This window comes from Canis lupus, chromosome 2 (assembly GCF_048164855.1).
Source record: "Canis lupus baileyi chromosome 2, mCanLup2.hap1, whole genome shotgun sequence".
Classification (NCBI taxonomy): domain Eukaryota; kingdom Metazoa; phylum Chordata; class Mammalia; order Carnivora; family Canidae; genus Canis; species Canis lupus.
Window position 1 is genome coordinate 65,645,665 of NC_132839.1, and position 24,448 is coordinate 65,670,112.

Sequence of the window (24,448 nt, forward strand, 5' to 3'; positions counted from 1 at the left end):
CTATATCACTTATAAGACCCAGGACTGGGTTCTTGCAGACCCTTTTCTAACTGTTCTGGCTCATAGTAATCATTCCTTTTATATTCCTGTGGCATTTTCTCTTTATACCACACAGAGTAGCAATTTTGTCAATAATTTTTGCTGATCATTTGTGTGTAGCTGTTCAGTTCTGGGCACAGAATTATAGTTTGCTTTGTTTTATTCTCTTCTTGTGTTATATATGTATTATCTATGGCCCCAGCTAGCATGTAAGTTTCTTGATAAATACTGTTCTTTTTGTTTTGTGTCATTTTCTTTTCCTGTAGAGCTTTCATTGTTGAGGTTCCTCAGTGCTGAACTAACAAGAGGGTACTTCCTTGAACATAATGAGGCCAAGTATACAGAAAGAAGAGAAAGAGTATACACTTGTATGCGAATACCAAGAGAATTGGAAAAGGTACTATTTTTTTTTTCTATTACCAGACATCATTTTGAAAGTTATGTCGACATGTTAATTATACAAAAATAAATTGTGAACACCTCGAGTTGAGTTTTTAAAATATTGAAAGTAATATGATTATAGGTAACTAAATATATTGGGAATAGGAATTCCCATACAGGAAGAGGTTTTAACCTTGTATTTTTAGTGTGTTTCTTAACTTTGCTATGTATTAAACTTACCATATTCCCACTTGTGTACCATCCAAGTCACTTTTTCCAAGGAGTTAATCTCTACCTACTCCCTTAATTTTCATCAGTTCTCTTGGGCTAAGAGCAGTATTTTTTTCTCAGTATGACAAATTACTGAATTGTCAGCCCTTTTGAAGGTTTGTTTCCCAGAAAGCCCTTGTATTTAAAAACATTAATGACAGTCTCTTCAAAGAAAAAGACGATTCATTGCATCTTTGTCCTAGAAAACCTCACATCCCAGGGTGAGTGTAGCCACAAGCATAGCCACTGAATCTGTGCAAGCTGTATTCCCTTGGTTGTGTCTTAAGATATGACACTCAGATATGACAGGAAGGCCGCTCTTTTCCCTTTGCATTCTTGCAGCTGGTAAGTCTAAGCAATTCCAAGATTTCTTACTAGAAAGGAAGAATTAAGAAATAATTCAGTTTTGGCTGTACTAGAACACAGTTTCATACTTCTATAGTCACATAAAACTTGTAATAATTTGCTTCCTTAGAATCACACTTTCTTTTGGAGTGGCTGTCAGAGGAATTTTGCTGGTTAGCTCAGTCAGAGTGTTCTAGAACTGGAGGAGCAGTAGACAGGATTGAGGACCCAGCTGTTTTGGCTGCTGGTCTTTTACTTCTGACAGTCAGTGCATCGGTATGGTAGAGGGAAAGGAGTCAGCTGTCCAGTGACACTTTGAGAAGTATTGCTTCACATGGGCTCTTGGTGGCAGATTGCATGCTGAACTTTTGGGGAGTTCTTTGTTAAGGTAGGGAGGGGTGGGAGCAAGCGCAGGCTGGAGGGAGAACAGTCATGAAAATGAGACGGTTGTTGCCTGTGGTCAGGATCATTAACTGTGCTTAGGGTATGATTACATGGCTGCTTTTCTAGGGAGTCTCGGGTTCCATGAAAGAGTCGGTGCCTGGTAGGGGAGATGGAGAAGTGTGGCGCTGTCTGCACCTGCTGCCTTAGTGCGGCAGTGCCTTGATTCTGTACATTGGAATTTATTTAAGATTTTGGCCAGGGATGGGGGGTAATGTTTCTTTGGCTTGCCAATAATAATAACAACAACAATAATAAAATTAGTTCTTATGTCTTTCTTTCTTGAACACATTATTTTCAGAGCTCACTTTTTCCTTCCAATGATAAGCCAAGACTGGGAAGCATGAGGATATACTGCAGAGGGAATTGGAGGGAGGTTGGGGCCTAGGTCCTTGTACAGGGCAGTGCCAGCCACAGTCAGGTTTTACCCACCTGCTGTCCCCTGTCTGGATAGTTGTGGATTCCCTTTTTATCTGGGGAAAACACAGAAGTTTGCCTGCAATCCACAGCCAAACTACAGACGCACCCAGGGGATTGCCTCAAAGCAAGAAGTGTGTGTCTGGCCCCTTTTATTACCCCTCACATGGCAGAAATGATGAGCAGCGGCTATGCCCTTGTGATGGTGAGCTCATCAGAGTCAGGGTTGGTACACACATCCTCTTCTCTTCTCTCGGGCAGCACTGACATGCCAAGCAGTTTCTTGGTAGATCCCTCACAGAAACTTGCGAGCATTTCCTGGTGTCATTGTGAGTCTTGTCTTCTGGGGGAACTGCACACAGGTCTTGATAAGCCTTCACTATAAACCAGAGCGTATTTCAAACTATGGTGCATTAAGGGACCACTGATGGGATGAGTAACCCATGAGGTAGGTTACAATCAGTTAGGAATTTTTTTTTTTAAAGAAAAGTTAATCAGAATGGCATTGCCTGTAGGAAGGTAAATATCTTGTCATGAAACTTTGGTTTTATTTGTGTGTATATAAGAAGTGTAATGTCAGAAAAGTTGAATTAACACTGCTCATGCACAATTGTAATTATTTTCTAATCCTGTTTCCTATTATGAGGCTTTGGCTTTAGGCCTATTTAGGAACATTTGATTTAGTTTCTTAGAACAACACTCCAGAAGCTTTATTGCTTAAAATGTACAAAAGGTGTCACATTTTTCAATTTAGAGCAATTTCTTCTTAACTTCTCAGAGTAAGTGAAATGTAGAGGAAAGCAGAGTTCAGGGACACCTGGGTGGCTCAGTGGTTGGGCTCAGGGTGTGATCCCTGCCTTTGCTTTGGCTCAGGGTGTGATCCCGGGTCTGGGGATCGAGTCCTGCATCAGGGTCCCTGTGAGGAGCCTGCTTCTCCCTCTCTGCCTGTGTCTCTCTCTCTCTCGCTCTGTGTCTCTCATGAATGAATGAATAAATAAAATCTTTAAAAAAACCAAAACAAAACAGTTCAGTTTCAGTTGAATCACTGGCATAAATACCTTATAACAGGGTAGGTTCTTCTCTAGTGTCTCCCAGGCCTTGATGTTAGGAGTAGGGTTTCACCAGGCTTTTATTACAAGAGTTGAGGGGCTGTCTAGACATTCGCATTGGTAAACTTATTGTCTAATTGGTAATTCATAATATATAATACCTTTCCCTGATATAGAATATAGAATACTTCTAATATATATAACACCTTATTCATCTTTTTTTCTTGTTTTTTGGTAAATGCTATGATATTTTCATGTAGCCTTTTCAGGAGGAAAAATTTGACAATTAATGCTTCTACAAGGGTGGCACATGCCATAAAACATGTAGTTAATGTTTATACTTTCAAATTAAGAGAGTCGTCAATTCAGTATATCTTATTGAACTTGTTTACTAATGTAAAAAAAATTCCAGAACTTTTGTGTAATCTCAGTGGAAAAACACATTATACTTGACATTCAAAACACGTAAATTGTTTATACACTCAAAATAGTATTTCCAGTGGCTGGCACTTTTTTCATATTTGAACTTCTCATTCTAATGAAAGGGGATGAAATTTTGGAGTGTTGTGTTGGCTTTAGACAGCATTTCTTTTTTTTCTGCCACAAATCTCTTTTGGCCTGCAACTACACACCCCTTGGGTTCTTGTCCTAGGTCTGTTGCTCACTGTGTGTGATCCGTTTGGGGGCTCTGGTGTTTTCTTTGTACAGCAGAGAATACTGAACTGTACTTCTCTGCATTCTAAACTGAGAGACAGGATAGTGCAGTGGTCAAGGGCATGAGCTCTAAAGCCAGCCTGCCTGTATTTGCATCTCCATTCCACTATTTATCAGGTGCGGGGCCTTGAGTCATTTACTTCTGTCCATTTGCCTCAGTTTTCTCATCTGTATATTAATTGTGGGATGAGCCCTATATCACTGTTTTAAAATATATCATAGTCCTCACCTCAGCAACTTGAGGAATGCCCTGCCCTAGGAGAACAAGAAAAATTTGGGAAGGTTTCTTGTCTCCAGGTTGCATTCCAGGGGATGTCTCCTTGCAGGAGGGGTGGCTGTCATCTGGAGGGCTCCCTGCACAGCAGGAGGTGACCAGGAGGAGTCTGGTTTCCATGTCTCCCCCATGTCCCATTTGATCTCATGTTAGAATCTAACCTTCCTGTTTAACTTGCTGCTAAATTTGACTTTTCTAGCCCAGTAAGGGACATGATTTTCTGACTCTGCCTTCTCTGATTGCTGACCACAGGCAGAAAGAAGCTTTGGGGTAAAACTGTTTTCTTCCCTCTGTCTTTGTAATTAGGCTGTCTTCGAGTAAAACATGTCTCTTTCATGAAGGATTTAGCTGATGGTCAAAAGAGATAGCACACCCTGTCACCCTAACGTTTTCTGTCAGGCCTTCTAGAGTCTGTTCTCAGCAGGCACAGAACTTGGAGCTGATGGTTAGGTCAGACAACCAACACTTTAACTAGAAGCCTTGTGAAATCGGGGCAGGATCACCAGTTTCTTAGGAACTTCCTGGTGAGTAAGTGCTCACTGCTCCATAGCCCCCATTGATTGGCCGCTTATCCTACCCCTGGCAGCTATTTCTGTGTTGATAAAATGAATAGCAGTTACCACATAAGGATTAGGAGCCAGGCACTGTCCCAGGCACTAGAAATGAGTTAGCATTCAGTGTCACCCACTGCCTCACGGGATACATGTTCTCTATCTTCCCAGACCTGGCGGTCCTCTTGGTGTTTGTGCTGCATATGGACCCTGTGGGAACAGTGTATCCTGTACCCCATACAAAATTAACTCTTGACAGAGGCTGTCTGTGTGAATTCACCTGTGTGAATCCCAAATTATAGGAAACAAGAAATGCTCACCAAAGTATTCTTTCAAATTCCCTAATATATTTAAATGCTAATTTAGAGAGATACAGGTCACTCGTTCACTTATTTATTGATTTTGCTCAGGCTTTTTTGAGTACTGTCTATATTCTAGGCACTTTGACAGTGTGCATGTACAGAGCTCAGCCCCAGACTGGCAAGGTAATACATTGCCAGGTGACGAGAAAGGGAGGTTGATTTTGCACCTGTGTTTTAGGGCTTGGCATTGTGAGTGGGTGTGCTAGGAAGAGCCAGAGGTGGGAAATTGTTTGGGACAAGAAAGGACAGGTACCCTGAGAGGAGAGGCCAGATCCAGGTAACTGTGAGTGGTCACACCAAGCAGTGGAGACTAGCTATGGGAGGATTTTTAGGAATGCTTTTTCCTATGTAGGTCACAGACTACCTAACAGTGGCTTAAACAAGTTTACAATTTTTTTTGACTAGTCAGAGGATGGAGATCTCTTTTGCTCCAGCTGATAAATGAAGCCAGCATGGACTTGGACTCCTTTTAATGTTTCCATTTTGGCATCATTGACAAATTGGCTTTTGGTCCTCTTGCTTGCTGCCTTTTAATAGAAGGATGACAGCTGCGACCTCAGGCAATACCTCTGCATTATCACCCAAGAGAAGAGGAAACAGTGCCATCATTCGAATGTCCCTTTTATAAAGAATGTAAAGCTTTCCCAGAAGTGCCCCGGCGCACTTCCTTCTGTGTGTCTTATTGGTGGGAGTGAGTTCCACAGCCATCTGCCACTGCCTGGGAGACTAAGGACAGTGGATGTGATACTTTTCCAATGAAGGGAGAGGCAGACTGAGAATGGTGATTGGGTTAGCCACCCCTCAGAGCTCTGCCTCTGAAAAGTTCGTACAGCAATATTCAACATGGATTAGCAGTAAGAGAAGAGCTCAAGATCTTTCCATGTGCCTAATATTTCTTCAAATTAAATTTATTTATTTTATCTCTTAAGAAATATATGTGTTAAAAAAAAAAAAAAGAAATATATGTGTTAAATACATGTCAGGTGTAGGTTGTGATTATTACAAAGCCTTTCCATTACTTTCACATATTTATGTAACTATTTATTATAAAAGGTAGAACTAAAGCATAAATATGCTTTTGACTTTTCTTTACCTTGTAATTCTATGCTTTTTGGGAATTTTTTCATTGTTATCATAGTTTAATACATTTTTTCAAAGATGGAACCCAATTGCTTAGCCTTTAATGGAGCTGCTCAGTTGCCTTTAAGAATCTAGTAAATTTCCCCAAGCTTTAAATGTTGAAGGTGTAAACATTGCTATGGGTACAGAATATTGTTATTTTTCTCCATAGACTATTGCTATTATTGAAAGGGACAAAGATTACTGTGACATGGGAAAATTGAAAGTCAAGATTTAGAAATGTTAACTTTTCTTCTCAGGTCTACAGGTGATAGACAAATGGCTTGATCAAGGTGTTGAACCTAAGGCTTTGACTTTCTTTGTTATAGATTAGGGGGTTGGACTTGGGCATCTTGAGAAAGCTGATGGTCCGTGACTGAATGAGCTTGCGTTCGAGGAGCAGAGGGAACAGGAACAAATGGAAAGCTTCACAGAAAGGGAAACTACTTAATGTAGGGGAGGAACTTCTGCTTTTTGAGTCCAGGGTAGGGGTAGAGGATGTAACATTTGGAAAAAATAATTCAGTAAATTGTTTTCAAAACAATGAACTGAAAATATCACAGAAAGCCTTTTCATTGTTTCTCATGTGAGTGTGTGTTAACAAAATGTAGTCACGGCCATCGTTTCACCCTTATTTCAGGAAAACAGTCCTGGGACTCATGGTGAACCTGTATTGAGTACTTACCAAGACCCATGTGTATGGCAGCAGTTTCTTGGGCATCCTGCTCAGTTGCTAATTTCAAGGAAGTGTGTTTGGGGAATCATCCCTTTAAGTTCTTCTCATGTTGCAGCTCTTATCTGTGACATACCCTCATGCAGATATCCCACCACAAGGCTGCTCAGAAGCAGGAAAGCAATAGGGTTCCACATTTCTCAGAATCCAGCATCGGGGCAGCTTAGGCTGGCATTCCTCCCATTCTCTCTGAGGCTTGTTGCCCCATGCTTGGAGTGGTGGTGGCAGCAGCTTCTTCATGCCTCTGCAACAGTCTTAACCTTTCTTAACTCTCTTGGAGGACAGGGCCAGTTTGGCAGCAGCACCAGCAGCCCCCTCCAGAAGTGGAGCTTGGAGGTGATACAGGAGCCACCCGACATCCAGGGCCTCATAGTGTGATGGAGGCCCTACTACCTGTGGAGCATATAGGACCCATTTGAAGCTCTACAGCAACCAGCCAGAGACTTCAGGCTCTACCCCATTTACTGATATAGTTAACTGTGGGCCTATGTTTATCTTTTTGAATCGGTAATTTATTTCTGTCATATTAGCTTTGGAAACAATTTTAAATCTCCCTCTTCCTCTCTCTTTCCATTGTGCTATATCAGGCCATTGTGATCTCTCATTCGGACGATTGTTCTCCTTCACTATCCTCTCTGCTTACTCAGCCTGCTGTAGTGTGCCAATCACTCCCTAAAAAAGTAGATTTGAGCCGAGAAATGGTAAGATGGTGTGATCGTGGCAGGCAGCAGCAGCTAACACCTTTGTTCCTTAGGGTGACTCTCAGATGTGCCGTAGGATTTGAAGGACACACTCAGCGCCATGAGTTACAGCACTGTTTGTTGCCAAGTAAGGGTCTCTGCTTCAAGGGTTGTTGGGAGGATTCAAGAAATTAATGTGGGTCAAGTACTCAGAGTATATCAATATTCAACATTGCTTTAAAAGAAACAGGAAAACAGGAAAATCCAGGACCCTTCTCTGTGTGTGTGTGTGTGTGTGTGTGTGTGTAATCTTTTTACAAATTAAAATTCTCAATTTATTTCTTTACCTCTTAAGAAATGTATTCTTTGTGTTAAAATATATGTCAAGTGTAGATTGTGATTATTGTGAAGGCTTTCATCAACATTGCTTTGTTTTCAGCCATTACATATGTATATGCAACGTGCTTCTTATAAAGGTCCCTGGGTCACGATAATCCCATTGTTTGCCTTCTCCTAGAGTGCAGACTTCCTGGGAGTATGAATTTTTGAATTCAAGTGAATAAAAATTATTGTAGGGATGACCTTGAAGAGCAGTTGCTTTCAAAGTCAGTCATCTGTAGACTTTTTAAACTGATAACTTAATCTCTTAAGAATGATAATCCATTCTCCTAATGATAAATCTCTGCATGTGGATTTGTTGAGAACTCCTGAAATACAGGATAAAGTTCCTTAGTAATTACTTAAGATAGTGTCTACTTCTCTTCTATAATGATTGCATTCTCCCACTCACGTTACGCCTGGGCATGCGTGCCAAAACCTAGTTCCCATCTTGTCTCCTCTGTGGGGGATACTTGCTAACTCTGTTCCTCCTCCGCTGGGTACGCATATCCCATTGCCACCCCTCCACTTCTTCCACCCTGCCCAGACCTTATTTCTTCTCCAGCGTTTCCAGAGCACATCATTCACCAGCACTTACTATATGCTCATGTGTAGCTCACTAGATTATAAATTCCCTGGGGAAGATGTCCTCCCTAATGACCTTTGATCCCTCAGTGTATAGAATTGAGCCAAATATGGTCTCTGCTCTTTTGGGAAGAGACTCAGAGCTTTATAAATTGTGAGACCAGGGAAAAGGGAAACACTGCTTCCTGCTTTCCTTCTTTCCAGCTAACACTCCAGGCCAGCCACCCTCTACCAGTGTAGGTGCTGTTTGGGGTTGTGGTGGAGGAGATGGTATTCAGAATTGCCAGAAGTTGGTTTGCATAATTCAGAGAGGTGTATTCCAGAATTATGCTATTTAATTTTAGGCCTAAAATTTTACTTATTTTGAAATTTCAAGAGGAAGGCAGGAGATTTTTGTCAAAAGGGGACAGATTTCAAAAAGGTTAAGAAACCTCCATTCTCCATGAAGAGAGGTTGGCATTTTTATTTATTTCTTTTGAGGTGAGTATTTTTCAAATGAAGAGCAATAGTAGCAGGTTCAAAATGAATGTGGGAAGAGCCACTTGTGGAAATTTTCACCAGCCTTTGAAGTTTTGTTAACCAGTGTCACAGAATCAGTGCCATTTTAGTTTTCTTTACATTGAAGTTCAGATGTCAAAAGCTATGTTAAATCTTAAAAAAAACAAAAACCATGTAGAAGGCCAAATCCAGTAGCAAGGTTGAGGCTGGAAGGATGAGAAACAGGTGTCATAATAGAAACAGTGCTTCCATTTTCAGAGTTGTGTCTTGTGCATACTGAAGTCTGGCCCTGCCTCTGCTGTTTGGAAATCAGGCAAACTCTTTAGTCTCACTGCAGAGCAGGGGTGGGAGGGTGCTTCTTGCCTCTCAGTGTAGAGGGGAAGATGGACTGTGGAATGGGCACATGCTCGGCTGCTCTGCACGGTGCCTGGAGAAGACTTCTGAAGTCCCTTAACAGGAGAGCTCCTGTGAGACAGGCCAGCTTACATTTCTGCTCTTTTGATATTCCTACTTAGGGTTCTTTCATTCTGAAGATTAGCAAGAGCTATCTCATTAATTAAGCAGATTATTCTGAAAGAATTATTTGCCCCTGTAAATTTTAATAAGTCCCTACTCTGGGAATAAATTTTTAAGAGAAATATTCCCAATTTTAATATCCGCAATTTGCGTTTTGGTGCTTTTCATTGATTTTTGTACAAAGAACTTCTCAGTGTGTTCTTAACTCCAAAACTCTGCAAAGCTGAGTAGCCACTTGGAACTGTCTTCGCTGCCCCTGTGTCTGCCGGTGAAGGGAACTGAGTTCCAACCAGCCTGCCTCTCTGGGGACCTGTTTTTCAGACAGTGAGTTACTACCACTCTTTTGTGGGTTGTGAATTTAGTGAGACCAGAATTGCTTTATAAAAAGAGAAGTAGAAAATATCAACCTTTATTCCACGGAGTAAAAATTAACCTTATTTTGGTGAAAATTTTTTGGGGGGGTTTGAATGTATGTAAATGTGTGTGTGTAGTGAATTAGAGTGATTTTTCTCACAGTGGATCATGGTTAGAGTTTGAATCCTTTTCTTTGGGCAGTTTGCTCCTTAACAAGACTTTAACTTTTCTTTAAAAGATTTTATTTATTCATAAAGAGACAAGGAAACAGGGAGGCAGAGAGAGACAGAGGGAGAAGCACGCTCCCTGCAGGGAGCCTGATGCAGGACTCAATGCCAGGACCCTGGGATCCTGACCTGAGCCAATGGCAGATGCTCAACCAGTGAGTCACCCAGATGCCCCAACTTTAACTTTGTTTTTTTCTTTTTTAAGACTTTGACCTTCTTAAAATAGTGGTCATATATTTTATCTAGCTATTGCAGTCTCTGCCACATGAGAGCTGTACAATATTTGTTTGATTAAGAGAGAAGGAGGAACAACTCAGTGTTAGTCCAGGGAAGGTTTCACGTAAAACCATGTATATAGATAGATCGTGTCTTCCATCCCTGGGAAAATGCATAGAACGGAAAAGCAAAAGCCCTAAACTCCAGTATATGATGTCTTTTTGAAATATTTTCATCATGCTTTGGTTCTTTTGGTTCTTTGCCATATTATGTAGTGGCCAGTTTAGAGATGACATATTCATTAAAAGGTCTGCCCTATAGCCGTGAGATAGGTATAAAGTGAGATCTACATCCTACAGGATGTAGAGCGCAGCAGCTCTGGAGTGGCAGTATTGGGCACAACGGATGATTGCTACCTATTAGGACAGATTTTCACCTGTGCTGTAAAGAGGCACATTCCAAAAGCGTTATGCCTCATTAATGTTATTCATGACCTCGTATTCATTTTGAAACTCTAAGTGGCATTTAGAAGACAGCAGATTTTTGTGTTTCTCAGAAGGGCAACAGAGAGTGGCATGTGATACCGATTCCATTCTAGCCACACTTTGGATAATTCTGAGGTATTTTCATTAGACATTGCTTAAGACTGCTTGAATACCTTATGGTTATTTGGTCCAAATAAAAAGGAGATAGGAATTGCCTATTTTATCAAGGTGCTATGCAAAGTAATTGAAGGTGTGAAAGTACATATTATTCTCATGATAATATATACTCAAAGCTTTTAATTCTTAGTAACATATTTTAAAGTTAGCAGTAAGTCTAAATATATGAAATTTGCCTTTTATAAGTTCGAATCATTAAATGTCTATTTGCATTTCTTACGATACTAGGCAAATTAGCAAGAGTTAGCACAAAGAAAATGATGTTAACCCCCATGCCTAATAAAAATAGGGATCTTTTGCTGTGTTCAAACTGCTTCAGAGAGAGTATGTAGGGTCTTGGGTCAGGCCAACTCAGGCTCCAATGCCAGTTCCTTTACTCTGACCCCCAGCCTTGGGCAGGCATTCAGCTTCCAGAGCTGTGGTTTCCTCAAGTGTCAAGTAGGGTTGGTAATAACTAGCTCAAAGAGCTGTTGGAAAAAAAAAAAAAAAAAAGCTGTTGGGAGTAGTAAGTAGCAGGCTCTTACCACTTTGCCTAGAAAACACTGCTGCCTGGACCGTCCAAACTCTGGGGGCTGGGGTTAGGGATGTGAATTAACAGAGATTTCCATGCAGTGTCCTTTGGGGCACATCCTGCACCTGGCATGGCTTCCTTACCTCCCTCAAGAATGAATGTTTTTATGGTTATATCTTGTTTACTTTTTTAGGAAATTTTCTCGTTTTCATTTGTAAGGAATTTACAAGAGCTGGTGCCTTATGAGAAAGCACACCATCTGAGTAGCAGGCAGTAATTGAGTCCATGTTCCCACATTTCCAAACCCTGAAAGCCATTTCTGTTGCTCTTCTTGTGCATCCTGTGTTCTCACTACATGAGTGCTTTCTCTCCAACCAGCTGACATTTCCCCAGACCACAGACACTTGATTTCCTTCCACTTCTATGTTGCAGTCTATTACCTTGCCAGCTTCAGGCGGTCCACGTTTACCATACTGTGTGAGATGATTATTGCTTGCCCAATTAGTTTTGCAGGGCTGGTTTAAAATGTGAAGAGAAAGGCCCGGTAGACTTCTGTTACTGTTCATCATGAATGATGCAAATACAAATTCCTCTAAGCCAAAGAAAGGTGGCTCTACTGCTTTCTGCAAGAGTAGGTTTTACTCTTCACAATTTCTTTCCTCCTCTGTGCTCTTGCTCTGCCTCCCCCTCTGGAAATGTCTTCCCCTTTCCGTCCCCCCAGCCCGTCTTCTGTCAATCTGCCCTCTCCGTGTGGCAATATTCCTCATTTTCTCCGATGTCTTTAAGGGCCTCCTCTGGAGCTTTTTCTTAATCTCCCCAAATTGGTTTGGCCATTCTTTCTCTAGGGCTCCCTTGTACCTTGTAGACTTAGTTCTATTGCAGCAGCAGTCTCAGTGCTAAAATGTGAATAAGCTTAGTGAGGGTGGAAACCCCATCCTGGTGTCCTGCCTGGCTTTGTGCCTGCTGGGCTGAGCGTGTTACTTGGCACATATTCGCAGCCTAGTAGCTGTTGGGTGAATGAGTACTGTGCTCATTCAGTGTAAGGTCACGAGAAAGACAACCACTCACTCTTCCTAATATGCTATCTCCTGTTGCACACACACCGAGATACCTTCTGGGTTGTGCAGGCTTCTAGTAGTTTTTGCCTTTGGAGTAGAGCCTGCAGTCCACCAGGAAATAGGGAAAGGCTTCCTGGTGATGGGAGAGTAATAACTACAGGCCACCAGCTTTATGTGGACCATGCTGTCTTCTCCAACACTCCTCTGTATGTAAAACAAACAGATGGAGGACCGTGGCTGTGCTGGCGACACACAGGATGCCTGGCTGACCAGCTGCCGTGGAGGGAAGACTGGAAAGTGGTTGGCATGCAGTACAAGACTTGGTACTTTTGTTGGTGTTCATAGCGAGTCTAAATTATTTAAATAAATAAATAAACAAACAAACAAACTTTTAGGGTCTCTACATACTGATCAAGAAATCTGGCCCATATATGTATATATATTCTTTTAAGACATTCTTGCAAAAAGTTAATAAAATGCGTCCTTTCTCTTAAAGATTTGCTAGGGTTGCTGTCACAAAGTACCTTAGACCAGGTGGCTTAAACCACAGAAACTTAATTTTCTCACAGTTCTGGAGGCTGGAAATGGAGATCAGATGTCAACAGGGTTGATATCTTCTGAGGCCTCTCTTGTTGGCTTATAGATGGTGTCTTCTCCCCGCATCTTTCTATCATCTTTCCCCCATCCGTGTTTATGTCCAGATTTCCTCAACTGATAAGGACACCAGTCACATTGGATTAGGACTCACTCTAATGACTTCATTTTAACTTAATTAGCTCTTTCAAGAACCTATATCCAAACATGGTCACATTCTGAGGTCCTGGTGGCTAGGATTTCAACATGAATTTTGGGAGGACATAATTCTGCCAATAACATTGTGGATTTTAACTGCGCAATATATTCACATAGGACAATTCACTGCCTGAAGTTACATGGACTGTTGTGTGTGAGGGTATATAGATGGTAGCATGTTTGTGTACAGACATACGGAAAGTCACTACTCCTGCAATAGCAGAGTGTGGCCTGGGCGTGGCCACTTCAAGCCGTCAAAAGACTCCACCCTCCTGTGAAATATAGTCCTGTATTTAACAGGACAAATGTATAGCATTACAGAAAAATAGGAAGGATGGGACAAGGGCACAAGATAGGGGAAGAGGTGCAAACATCAGCAGCTACCCCTCGATGAAGAATAATGCCTTCTTTCATAGGAGAAAGGAGAGAAAATGAGTGGGAATAATCAGAGAGGGTGACCAAACATGAGAGACTCCTAACTCTGGGAAATGAACAAAGGGTAGTGGAAGGGGAGGTAGGTGGGGGGATGGGGTGATTGGGTAATGGGCACTGAGGGGGCCACTTGGCGGGTTGAGCACTGGGTGTTATACTGTGTGTTGGCAAATCAAACTCCAATAAAAAAACATATATAAAAAAATAATAATGCCTTCTGAATACAGCCAGTTTGAGCACACGTGAAATTCTGTTAAAATTAGTAATTACTTTTACACATTTGTGATATAAAGACAGTGTTTTAACTCAATGTATGTCCTAGTCTTTCCTGTCCAGGAAGCACTCTGATAAGTAGGAGTCTGAGAAATCATGAAGACTAGAGTTAAAGATTCTATCTGAAAGATTTTCTACAATATCTTTATAAAGTTTGAGGAAGTCCACATCCAGTGTTTCATAGCCATGGTCTGAGGGAGATTACATTTTGAGTAATTGACTTTTCTAGGTGGTAAACCAAAAGCTCCGGGAGAAGAACTACAGACTTGTGCTTTGAAAAGGATTTTTCATTAAATTGACACATGTACAAAAGTACAGCTACTGACTTGTTACTCAGCTGAGCTGTGAGAAACGAATCTCCAGCAGTTTAGAAATTCCGCTTTTGAAATTTTCATCTGCAGTTATTCAGAGAATATTTCTTTTACGTTTTGTTTTTTGTTTTCTTCTCTCCTTTTAAAATCCAGCTCATGGTTTTTGGAATCTTTCTGTGCCTGGATGCATTTCTGTATGTGTTCACGTTGCTTCCTCTAAGAGTCTTCCTAGCACTCTTCAGGCTCTTCACTTTGCCTTGCTATGGCTTAAGGTAAGTTTAAGATCATGAGCTGTTTCAAATGTTCACATTATTTTTGCTACTCGTAAAAGTATTTTACTACATGTAGTCGTTAAAGTCAGTAATCCATTAGATAGATTTTGTAGAATAGGGATCATTCACATAGTTCCATTCATTCTTTGGCCCTTAATGCATGAACTAATGTTCTTTTTCTTTTTAATGAATATTATGTGTTTTTATAATATTTGTACTTTTTCCTTGCGCATTCTTTTTTTCCAAATGGTTTTGAACCAAGACTTTGCTTTCGCCAGCCAGTACAATAATATTAATAATGCAGATGACCACACAGAAGAAAGAGTGGGGAGGCTTGGGGATTGAGAACCAAGGACCTGGTGGCCACTGTGCTGCTCACCCAGTACCTTCATGTTCTTAAAGTCCATTGACCTCTGAGGCATCATCTGTATAGTGAAAACGGGGTTCTGGGCCTGGAGTTATCAAGAATCTCCTAAGGACTCTTCCTCTCATTTAAGAATCATTGTCTTAGTGACCTGGGGAGCCTTAGTTACTGGTTCCCGATGCAACTCTCCACGATTTGTGAGAGCAGAAAACTCTTGAAGACCATTGTCCTTGTGGGAAGGCTCACATTGGTTAGCTGGTCAGGTGTGGGCAGCTGCCTAACTTCTCTGTTCTCTAGGCCTGTTTCCACATCACAGAAAAAGGGGATGTTGAGAGTCCGGCATCTTCTACCACAAAGATGGGAAGTGTAAAAAGAATACCCAGCATGGTGCCTTGGTTCACAGTAGACCAGAACAAATATTAGTTTCCTTCCTTCCGTCTCTACCAAAACTAGGAACAGGAAGACAAAAATATTAAGCTTGCATGAATCTTAATGCTTTATTGGTCTTTAGGTTAGAGGTTTGGGGTTTACAGTTTTCTTTTTTTGTACTGATATGTCAACATGTCTCCATTCTATGGAGTCATTCTCTAGAATATTATGCAGTTCTTAGCATAGTTGCCCAAGTGACATTTCTCACATGGATCACTTCTTTAGACACATTTCATTATGAAAAAATTTTAAAATGCTGAAATGGACAATAATATTAAACTTCATTTAACTGTAAAGTAGGCGACCATTCTATGGTATATAAAAATATAATTAATGTAATTATGGTAATAACTTAACCATGGAAACTGAGGTACAAATTAATAGTCAATATTCAGAATTATGCGTTGATTTTTTTTTTAATGACTAAACTCTTGGAAAGTTTTCTTTTAAAATAGTAAATGGGTATACACTTCATACTTAAGAAGCACTGAATAATACATAAAGTCCATTTAGAAATAAACCTTAACCAATTTCATAAGGAAGAAATCCTTCCAGTAATAACTGGAAGAATTCATTAGTCATGAAGATCATATTGTGAAAAGAGAAAAATTATTTGCCAGATTACAAGGAGTAAAACAATGACAAGAATTAAGATCACATCACTGTTATATGTGATACCAGACATGCTGTAACCTATCTGAATGAGAGAATTATGTTACATATTTTATTAATTACATGTTAGTCAAGTAGAAGACTCTTCTTAGGAATCTAATCATTAGCTTTAATTCAAGTACATTCTTTATACCTTTGGGAGAATTTTTAATGCTTTATTCTTAGTAGCAAACTTAAAAAAAAAAAAAAAGACATTTGTGGGCAGCCCGGGTGGCTTGGCGGTTTAGCACCACCTTTGGCCCTGGGCGTGATCCTGGAGAACCAGGATCGAGTCCCACGTCAGGCTTCCTGCATGGAGCCTGCTTCTCCCTCTGCCTGTGTCTCTGCCTTTCTCTGTGTCTCTCTTGAATAAATAAAATCTTTAAAAAAAAAAAAAAAAGACATTTGTAGCATGGTACTTTAACATTAGCAAAGCCTAATCTCGTATATATTTTTTTCTTTTTTTACTATTGGGGGACCAAATAAAATTAGGGTTATTTCAATTTTCGGAAGACCAGAAAAAAAATATCTAATAGAACATTACTAAATATAAATCTTCATGTGGACTGCATAGCATGGATAGACACATAGAAATTTGGGTAGAGCCAGGTGAGGCTACCTGACATAAAATAACTAAGGCCATGTAGAACTGTTCACGTTTGTATTATGAACTAAATTAACTTCTTAGTTATTCTTTGATCAGTAATGTGAGGCAAGTTTGTGCTCCAGCCATTTCTAAGTGAATGGCTTTCAAAGACATAAGGTGTTCCATATGGCTGTTCGCTTGATGAGATTAAACATTATAGGGAAATATATCCTAAAAACTCTTCCTCCTAGAGTGGGTCCCTCCTTGGGTGTGTTAGCACACAGACATAAGTGGCTGCTCACTGAGTGGGTGACTGTGGCGATTTGTCAGTGTGCCCAAAGCCCTTGTTATTTTTAGGTTCTATTTGAAGACCCATCTTACTGCACAGGCATCTAGAACTGTGTCATTTCTAGTGTTCCTTGTCATTTGGGGGAAGCAGAGTACCCAGATAGCATGAGGGAAGTGTTCTGAAAACTAAAAGAGGTGTTGCAGAGAGAACTGGCAGATCTTCAGCCCTCTCCTCCGTTTTGTTTGTTTGTTTTTCTGAGTGGCCGATGATCCTGGGAGCCAAACTTCTCTAGGTATTTTAAGATTTTCTTTTCTTTTTTTTTCTTTTTTTTTTTTTTTAGATATAAAGTAGAGATGGCTGCTTTTGTATATTACTTTAAAATACTTTCAGTCTAAATTAATTTGAGTAACTTTTCAAAACAAAATGTGTTCCATTGTCAAGATTCTAGAACTAAAATGACACCAGAGGGCAGTATGTCACCTCATATGCAAGACTGTTCCCCTGTCCTACACAAGCCAAACCATTCTTGCTATTTCTGTATCTTAGACCAACTGAAAAAAATTGTTTTATGCTGTCACTAATAAATATATGATGTGTGCACATAAAATGTTAAATGCAGTTAAGATTACATGACAGAACTTCTGCGACTTTGAGTATTCTGTGCGAGCATAGGCCAGATTACACAGAACGTGAGAATGCGGCCCTACTGTCTTAGGTCTTAGTATGTTAAGTTGCTCTATCAAAACTGAGGGATTTGTGCTTACAGTAGCATATGTTGTAATTTATTTTTTCTTGGAGCAATTTAGAAAGCAGTGTCTTTGAGCATTATTTTTAAAAGCACAAAATTTGAAATGTTTAAAACTTGAACTATGATGAGAAAAATTATATTAACAAAGCTATTATTAATATTATGTCTAAGACCTTTTCAATATTTTAGGACTATAAAAATATATTTGAACAAAATTATTATTTAGAAGTAGCCAAATTCTGCCTTATACCTTTTCTTTCAACATTCTCTACTTTCAGTAAAGGTTGTCTCACCCGTAGCTGTGTTGTGTTCCATCTTTTTCAGCAAGCAAAAAAGTGCTCTTTCCTTCAGTCTGACTTTTATTTTTCCAAAGGGATAGAAAGAAATTAAAAAGACCAATAAAGAAGTGGATTGTGTTTTTTTTTCCTAACTGTTCCCTTATCCTTACATTCTTATTATGTCTTTTTTCTAGGAGAAAGTCGCCATCTTCCTACTCTTAGTTCTTTTTAATTGTTCCCCCAAAGGAGGGGCAAGGATATTCGTCAGAGTAATCAAGATGCTGACATGCAAACAGTGACTTTTCCATCTCCAGTCTTGTCTGTTGGAATATCACAGCAATGATTGTGTTAGGTTGTTGCCTTCTTTCTGTATTTGTGATTACTGTGCTTGCCGCCTCTGTGTGCAAGTTGTATCTGGTACAGTATTTGTCAGAGGCTTTGGAAAACTGACAGCCTCTCAGATTTTCTACTTTAAAATTTATTCTTTGGGCCGGTTTCTAAATATTCTGTAAACTGGCCGTGGTTTTTGTTTTGGGCTTGGTTTTTTGCCACTTTTGACACCTAAGTACACAAGGACGCTGCCTTTCACTACAGCTAAGGACCAGTGCACTTCAGCATGTTTGTAAGAAAACCCAGCCTTCATTGTGATTGCTCCACTGGCAGGCATTTTGCCAGCTTTTGATCCTGTTAAAATATTGTTCATTTGAGAAGTTGGCAGGGTAATTATTTTGACTTGGTAGGTGTGTTTATGTTGCCTACAAAGGATATACTGCTTCCATAAAAAGCTTAGTGATCTCAGGAATACTTATTTGGATACTTTTTGCTAATGAATTGACAGTCTTGAAAAGTCTTCACTCCCAGATATTTTGGTGGAAACTAAAATAAATAAAGAGATATATCCAGATTGTTTAAAAGTGGATCCTTGTGTGTCTTCCCTCTTCCATATATAGGGTAGTATCATTTTAGAAAGACATTTGAGAAACTTCTTGAATTAGAATAATTTTTTAATGATGACGAGGAAATCAGAATTAAATTTTGGTTTATTATTTGAGGTACCTATGTTTTTTGGAAGAATGAAAATATTTCATTTTTTAGAAAAGTAGAGTGCTCTGGATTATGCTAAAGAGGTTATCAGACCTCATTTTTCCAAATTTACTGTAGAATAAACGAATAACCAATTGTGGAGGTATTTTTGACTTACCTGGCATTTCTGTGAATCCTCTTTCCTGCTCAAACTTGTGACTTAATTTTGTGTTTTAGAATTCTCCATAAAATTTGAAGAATGGTGAGAGAGATTATAGAGAAAAATGGTGCTATCTGGTGCCAAGGACTGAGTTATTTTTGAAAACTTTCCTAAAACATTTTAGTCAGTAATAAGTGTAGAGTAGGCTTAGGTAATAAATGCCAGAGTGTAGAGTGTTTTTCTTGTACTATCAGAGCAAATAAAATCTGTGCAAGCAAATTTCCTGATCGCACTTTGGTTTTAGGCAAGAGAACTCTTACTTGAGGCTTCACGGACGTTTTTGTGTTTAAGAGGCAATAGTGTCTTTTTCCTCTGAGAGTTTACCCCATAGGCTTTTATCTCCTATGAATTTAGAAGACTTTGATCTCCTGATGAATTTCAAATGCTTGAGAGTTTCTTAACCTGTTGGATTTCCTCTGTATGCCTTACCTTCTTCAAGATAATTTACCCAAAATTTACCTCACACACACACACACACTCACACACACTTCTCCTCTTCTGAAACATAAGACTCAATTGTGCCCTAACTGGTTTAATATCACCCTGTAGCACATGAAGGTAGAGCTCTTGATGGCTTTCTCTGGGGAAACAAGTATGTTTGTGATTTCCTCTTACCAGGGTTGATCTGCGTGGCTGATACGTAGAGAGCAATATATTTGTTTTATTAGAGAGTCTTCATAAATCAGGTTTTGTTGTCCCCTGTTTCCTCACCATGGCACTCTAAGTAGCGTAGCAACATTACAACCTTCTCTCTTTCTTTCTCTCTCGTGAATCAGACCGAAGGGAGGAGCACTTTCACTTCCTTTATAGAATGGAATGTGGTGTCACAGGGACTCCTTGTGGTGAGTAAACCCTGATTTTTCCTTCTCTACTCTTGGCCAAATTGACATCAGTGCAAACAGATATTAATTATAATGGAAACAATAAAAAGAGCATAGGCAGACATAACCACTTGAGGATGGATGCCTGAGGAAAACATGGTCTCTATCCTTGCTTGGTCCTAAAGCGTTGTCCACATTTTTGCAATATTTGACCATGATCTCACCTAACGTAGGAAAATCACTCCATCAAATGATATTTAATTACACTTGTTGCCTTAGACCTTGATAGCAAGTACTTTTAACCCAATGCCACAGCAGTCAACTGAGCTTATAATAAGTTCCTTTCATATAAGCAATTTTTATTTTGCATTACTCCATAGCTTTATTAAACTGGTTGGGTTTTTTCCTAGTATAGTTTGAAATTATTTTAAAGCCGAAGGAAAGACTTTAATCATTCGGTTTTAACACTTCATAATTATTTTTCTATTGTATGGCAGGAAAACATAAGATTTAAAATACTATTTTCTAATTAAGGAAAATATCTTAATCTCAATACTTTATTTGAATTTACTTCAAAATTATAAAGGAACTTCTCTTTTAAAAATGGGAGCCATATTGAATATATTACTTTATTTTACACTCTTTCAGGTATACTACAAATGGCTAAAAATGTTAAAAGAGAAAGAGAGAAAGAAAGAAAGAAAGATTCAGTCTATGTATTTTATAATGAAATATCTCATGCCGATAGCTTGACACATATCTACACCAATTTGAAAATCAGCCAGGCAGGGATTATGCCATTTTTCTTGCTCATTTGTGTTGCCTTTTTTTTTTCCTGATCTTTCTATATGCTGCTAGTTTTTGCCTTAATCTTCGTGTGTTACCTTCTGCTACTGAGCAGGAGGAAGAAGCTTACGTAGATCACCTTTTCCATTGCATTGTTCTGTTCCCATGAATCCACAAGCCCTTAGAAACAACGGCAGTGCTTTAATTGACAATGGCACATATCCAGTGGAAGTATTTGAATGAGTAAAAGATGAAACTTAGAAATGAGAAAATGTGGTTTCTGTATGAGTGGCTTAACATGAAAATTTTAAAAAATATCTTAAGTTCTGTTGAATATCTTGTTTAAAGTTAACTTCTCTTGCAGTAACTTACAGCCTAACCTGTGAATTAGATTAGTGGGTTTTTCACTTTGTCCAACGGCTTGCTCCATTTATTTATGTGTTTATGTGAGATTTTCAGCATTTGCGAAGTGAATTGCTAGTAACTATGGTTTAAAGGATCTTTATAAGAAAGAACTTGAACCTGAAAGTATTGTTTGAAAGCCAATTCCAAGTTGATTGGCAAGGCTGTGGATAAGCTTCTTATGGAGTTGGAAATGCTTACCAGATAGTCATCTAAAAATATCCTGACAGAGAAGGAAACAAATACTGGGACTGGTTCAAGTTCTTTTAATCCTGTGAACTTATTTTGAGGTCAGGTCTTTCCATACTCAGAGGTGCTGTGATACATACAGATGTCTTTTAAGGTGGCATCTTAGAAATAATTTTTATTTTTGTAGCTTTCCTTCTTATTAACGAGGACTTTTATATGAAAACAAAACTGTTTCTTAGGAATTCTTCGACTTTTATTCTTTATTTGAATAATGCTCCTTAATTTTGAATATCAGAGTCTTTGGAGCAACCACTTAGGACGTTAGCAATAGATTTTCACCAGAGTAGGGAGCACACAGGAAGCAGTAGATCCAGTGAAATATGGTCCTGTCTTTTTTAGAAATAAAGAACAAAAATGATGGGTGTGTTTGCTTTTTAGCACAAAATTTTTCCAGATAAGCTGTCAGTACAGTGTTAAGTTATATTCTATTAAATTATGCTGAAAGTGAAAGGGTACTGAGTTGTTGATTTAAAAGTTCTTTTAAAGAAAAGTCTAGAATGAGAGATGGTAGTAAAGAACATGCCTTCTGGAGCTAGACTGCCAAGGTTCATATCCCTCCTCCTCTACTCTTAATTAACTATCCGGCTGTGGGCACATTCCTGACTGCTTTCTGCCTCATCTGTAAAACTGAGATAGTCACAATAGTACCTTGCTCTTGCTGGATTATAGTGAAAACTGCAATGAATGTATTCCTGGTGCCTAGAACAATGCCTGCCACGTGGGAACTGAATTGTAGCATAAGATATTTGTACAACCTTCTATGGTTTTACAAGCTGGTTTGATCCTAGGCAAGATAAAGCTAAATTAAAGTTGTTTATGCTTGATTTTAAATTTTTATCATCTTAGTTCAAAATGTGTCATGTTGTGCTGTTTTGGGATATATATTTCTAATGTTTGATGCCTCTAATTTGCAACAATCACTTGTAATTAATACAACATTTCTTTATAGATATACTAATACATTGGTCCTTTGTTGTAAATGTTTATAAAGACATTAAAGACATAGGACTGGAGATATATATGTGTGTGTATATACACATATACGTGTGTGTGTGTGTGTGTGTGTATATGCTCTTTTTCTCTTAAATAAAATTACTTTGGCCGAGATCACTTAAGTAGATGCCAATCTAGTATGAAAAGCTCTAAGTATAGTTTCTTTAATTAGTTATCAAAGTCACCTTGGTAATTAATGCAAATTAATTAATACTACCCTACTTATGGTACCTATCATTCTCTTTAATTCATAAAGCATGACCTATAGTTCCCAAATACAAAAGCCCATGACTTTCAGTGATTTGTGGTATTCAGTATATGCTGAGCCTCTCCTACACTTTAGAAGAAGAGGTGGGCACCATACTCTGTACCGATGCCTATTCATTCCCTGGCTGTCCCAGAGGAGATGGTCACACATGGGCCAGGAGCCCAGGAGTGTTCAAAATATCTCCTCTTTGCATTGCTTGAATGAAAGACATGCTTAGTTCCCACTCTCAACAACTATAATACCTCTTCTGTTTTTAATCTCATGGGGTTGGAAGCAGGGAATTCCTTGATGATGGAATAGCCCTTGGCAGAGATATCTGTGTTCTGGGCTGCATGTTTGGGAGATGGGAGGTGAAGAGATCTTCTCTGATTCTATGAGGAGAACAGGCCAGAGCCCACTTGGGAGAGAAGAAAAGAGTCAGGGAAACAGGGAGATAGTGATAGGGATTGATTGGCTTTGTCCTTGAAGCAATTTTGCCCAAAACTTCAGCTGCTAAGAATAATTTGACTTGGTTTATCAGCTTATAGTGCTGGTCTCAAGACATACGATCTGACACAAATTCTGACTTGTCTCCCCATTTAGCCTCACTGGTTCAGCCCAGTGTCTTCCCACCTACTAATAAACCTTTGTGGACTTAGTTCTCACAGAATTTACCTCTTTTCAGGACTTTTGCAGTATCTCATATTCTTTCTGTGAACAGATCAAATTCATATCTGACTGAAAACCGTGTGTGGGGTGTGCATTGTAGAAAACAAGGATGAGGTTCTGTATCACCTGCTCACAGAGCTACTATTTCAAGCCTCATTTGTAAAATAATGCTGTTGATGGTTCAATAATTAAATGGTCATAAAACAGATTAACAGGAGAAAAATTTTGTACATACAAGAACTCATAAAAAATATGCAACTGAAAGAAGTGACCAGGCAGTTTGCTTTTATATACCTTTAAGACAAAGAAACAATAAATTTGTGAAGCATTAACAAGATGAAAAAGTCTGGGCTTGGGATAGCAGATTAATGTAAAAGTAACAAGGGTTGTTTCTACAACCTTCTCAGCCCTGAATTTCTTATCTCTGGTGATAAGGATACCTTCTGTGCCCAGGTGCAGGGAGGGTACATTCAATGGAGAATTTATCTCCCACTTTCAAGGGATCCGAGGAGGTCAGAGTGTCCTCCTTGCACCAGCTGTTTCTTAAATAACTTAAATTCAAAATAAGATGCCATGTTGGCATATTTTGAAGTGGATTGCCTTGAATCTCTCTGAAGTAAGCAATTATTCTGCTGCTAGTAATTAGGAAAAAGCATTTTCAATTCCTATAAAGCCCAAAAGAAAAGGGAAGAATTCACAGAAAATATAAAGAAAATATATAGAGAAATGCCGTTTTCCTCATGGGAAAAATTAACTAAAACTACAGTAGATGCTGTTTTTCAGCAGTGGGATTGGCAGAGATCCAACAGTTGGTGGAATCCTAGATTGCTGCATGTGTGCTGCAGCCTTCCTTGCGAGCTGCTAGTGGATGTGAACATGGGCACAGCCACCAGAGAGGGCAGTTTGCTGCTTCTGTTGAGGGAACATACCCTCCAATTGTAGGAATTCATCCTACAGATATATTGTCAAATATGAGGCATGACATGCACATTTGTAGCCGCAGAAGACTGGCCATCTGCCAGCAGTGTTGCATCAATTATGGTACATCCACACACCGGACCGTGACGCCATCATAGAAATAGAACTTGTGAAGTGACATGAAGAAACCTGCTCTGCTGGTAAATAAAAAAGTCCAGAGCTCTTCCAGTGTGTGGAAAGGGCTGATCCAGCAGGCTGTAGTACTTCAAGATAAGGTGAAAGGCTTAGGACAAAATCGTGGAAATCCATGGCTCC

At 39.3% G+C, this 24,448-nt stretch overlaps 1 protein-coding gene across 2 annotated transcripts in view; it reads left to right on the forward strand.

Moving 5' to 3' along the window:
- The window catches only part of TAPT1 (transmembrane anterior posterior transformation 1), a 64,932-nt gene that overhangs the window by 11,410 nt on the left and 29,074 nt on the right, over positions 1 to 24,448 (forward strand). Inside the window, exons 2-3 of one of the 2 annotated variants that reach the window (XM_072804877.1) lie at positions 306 to 436; positions 14,342 to 14,460. In XM_072804877.1, coding sequence (XP_072660978.1) covers positions 306 to 436; positions 14,342 to 14,460 — 250 coding nt within the window. The remainder of the gene's footprint in view (positions 1 to 305; positions 437 to 14,341; positions 14,461 to 24,448) is intronic. The other variant, XM_072804885.1, reaches the window with a different exon arrangement.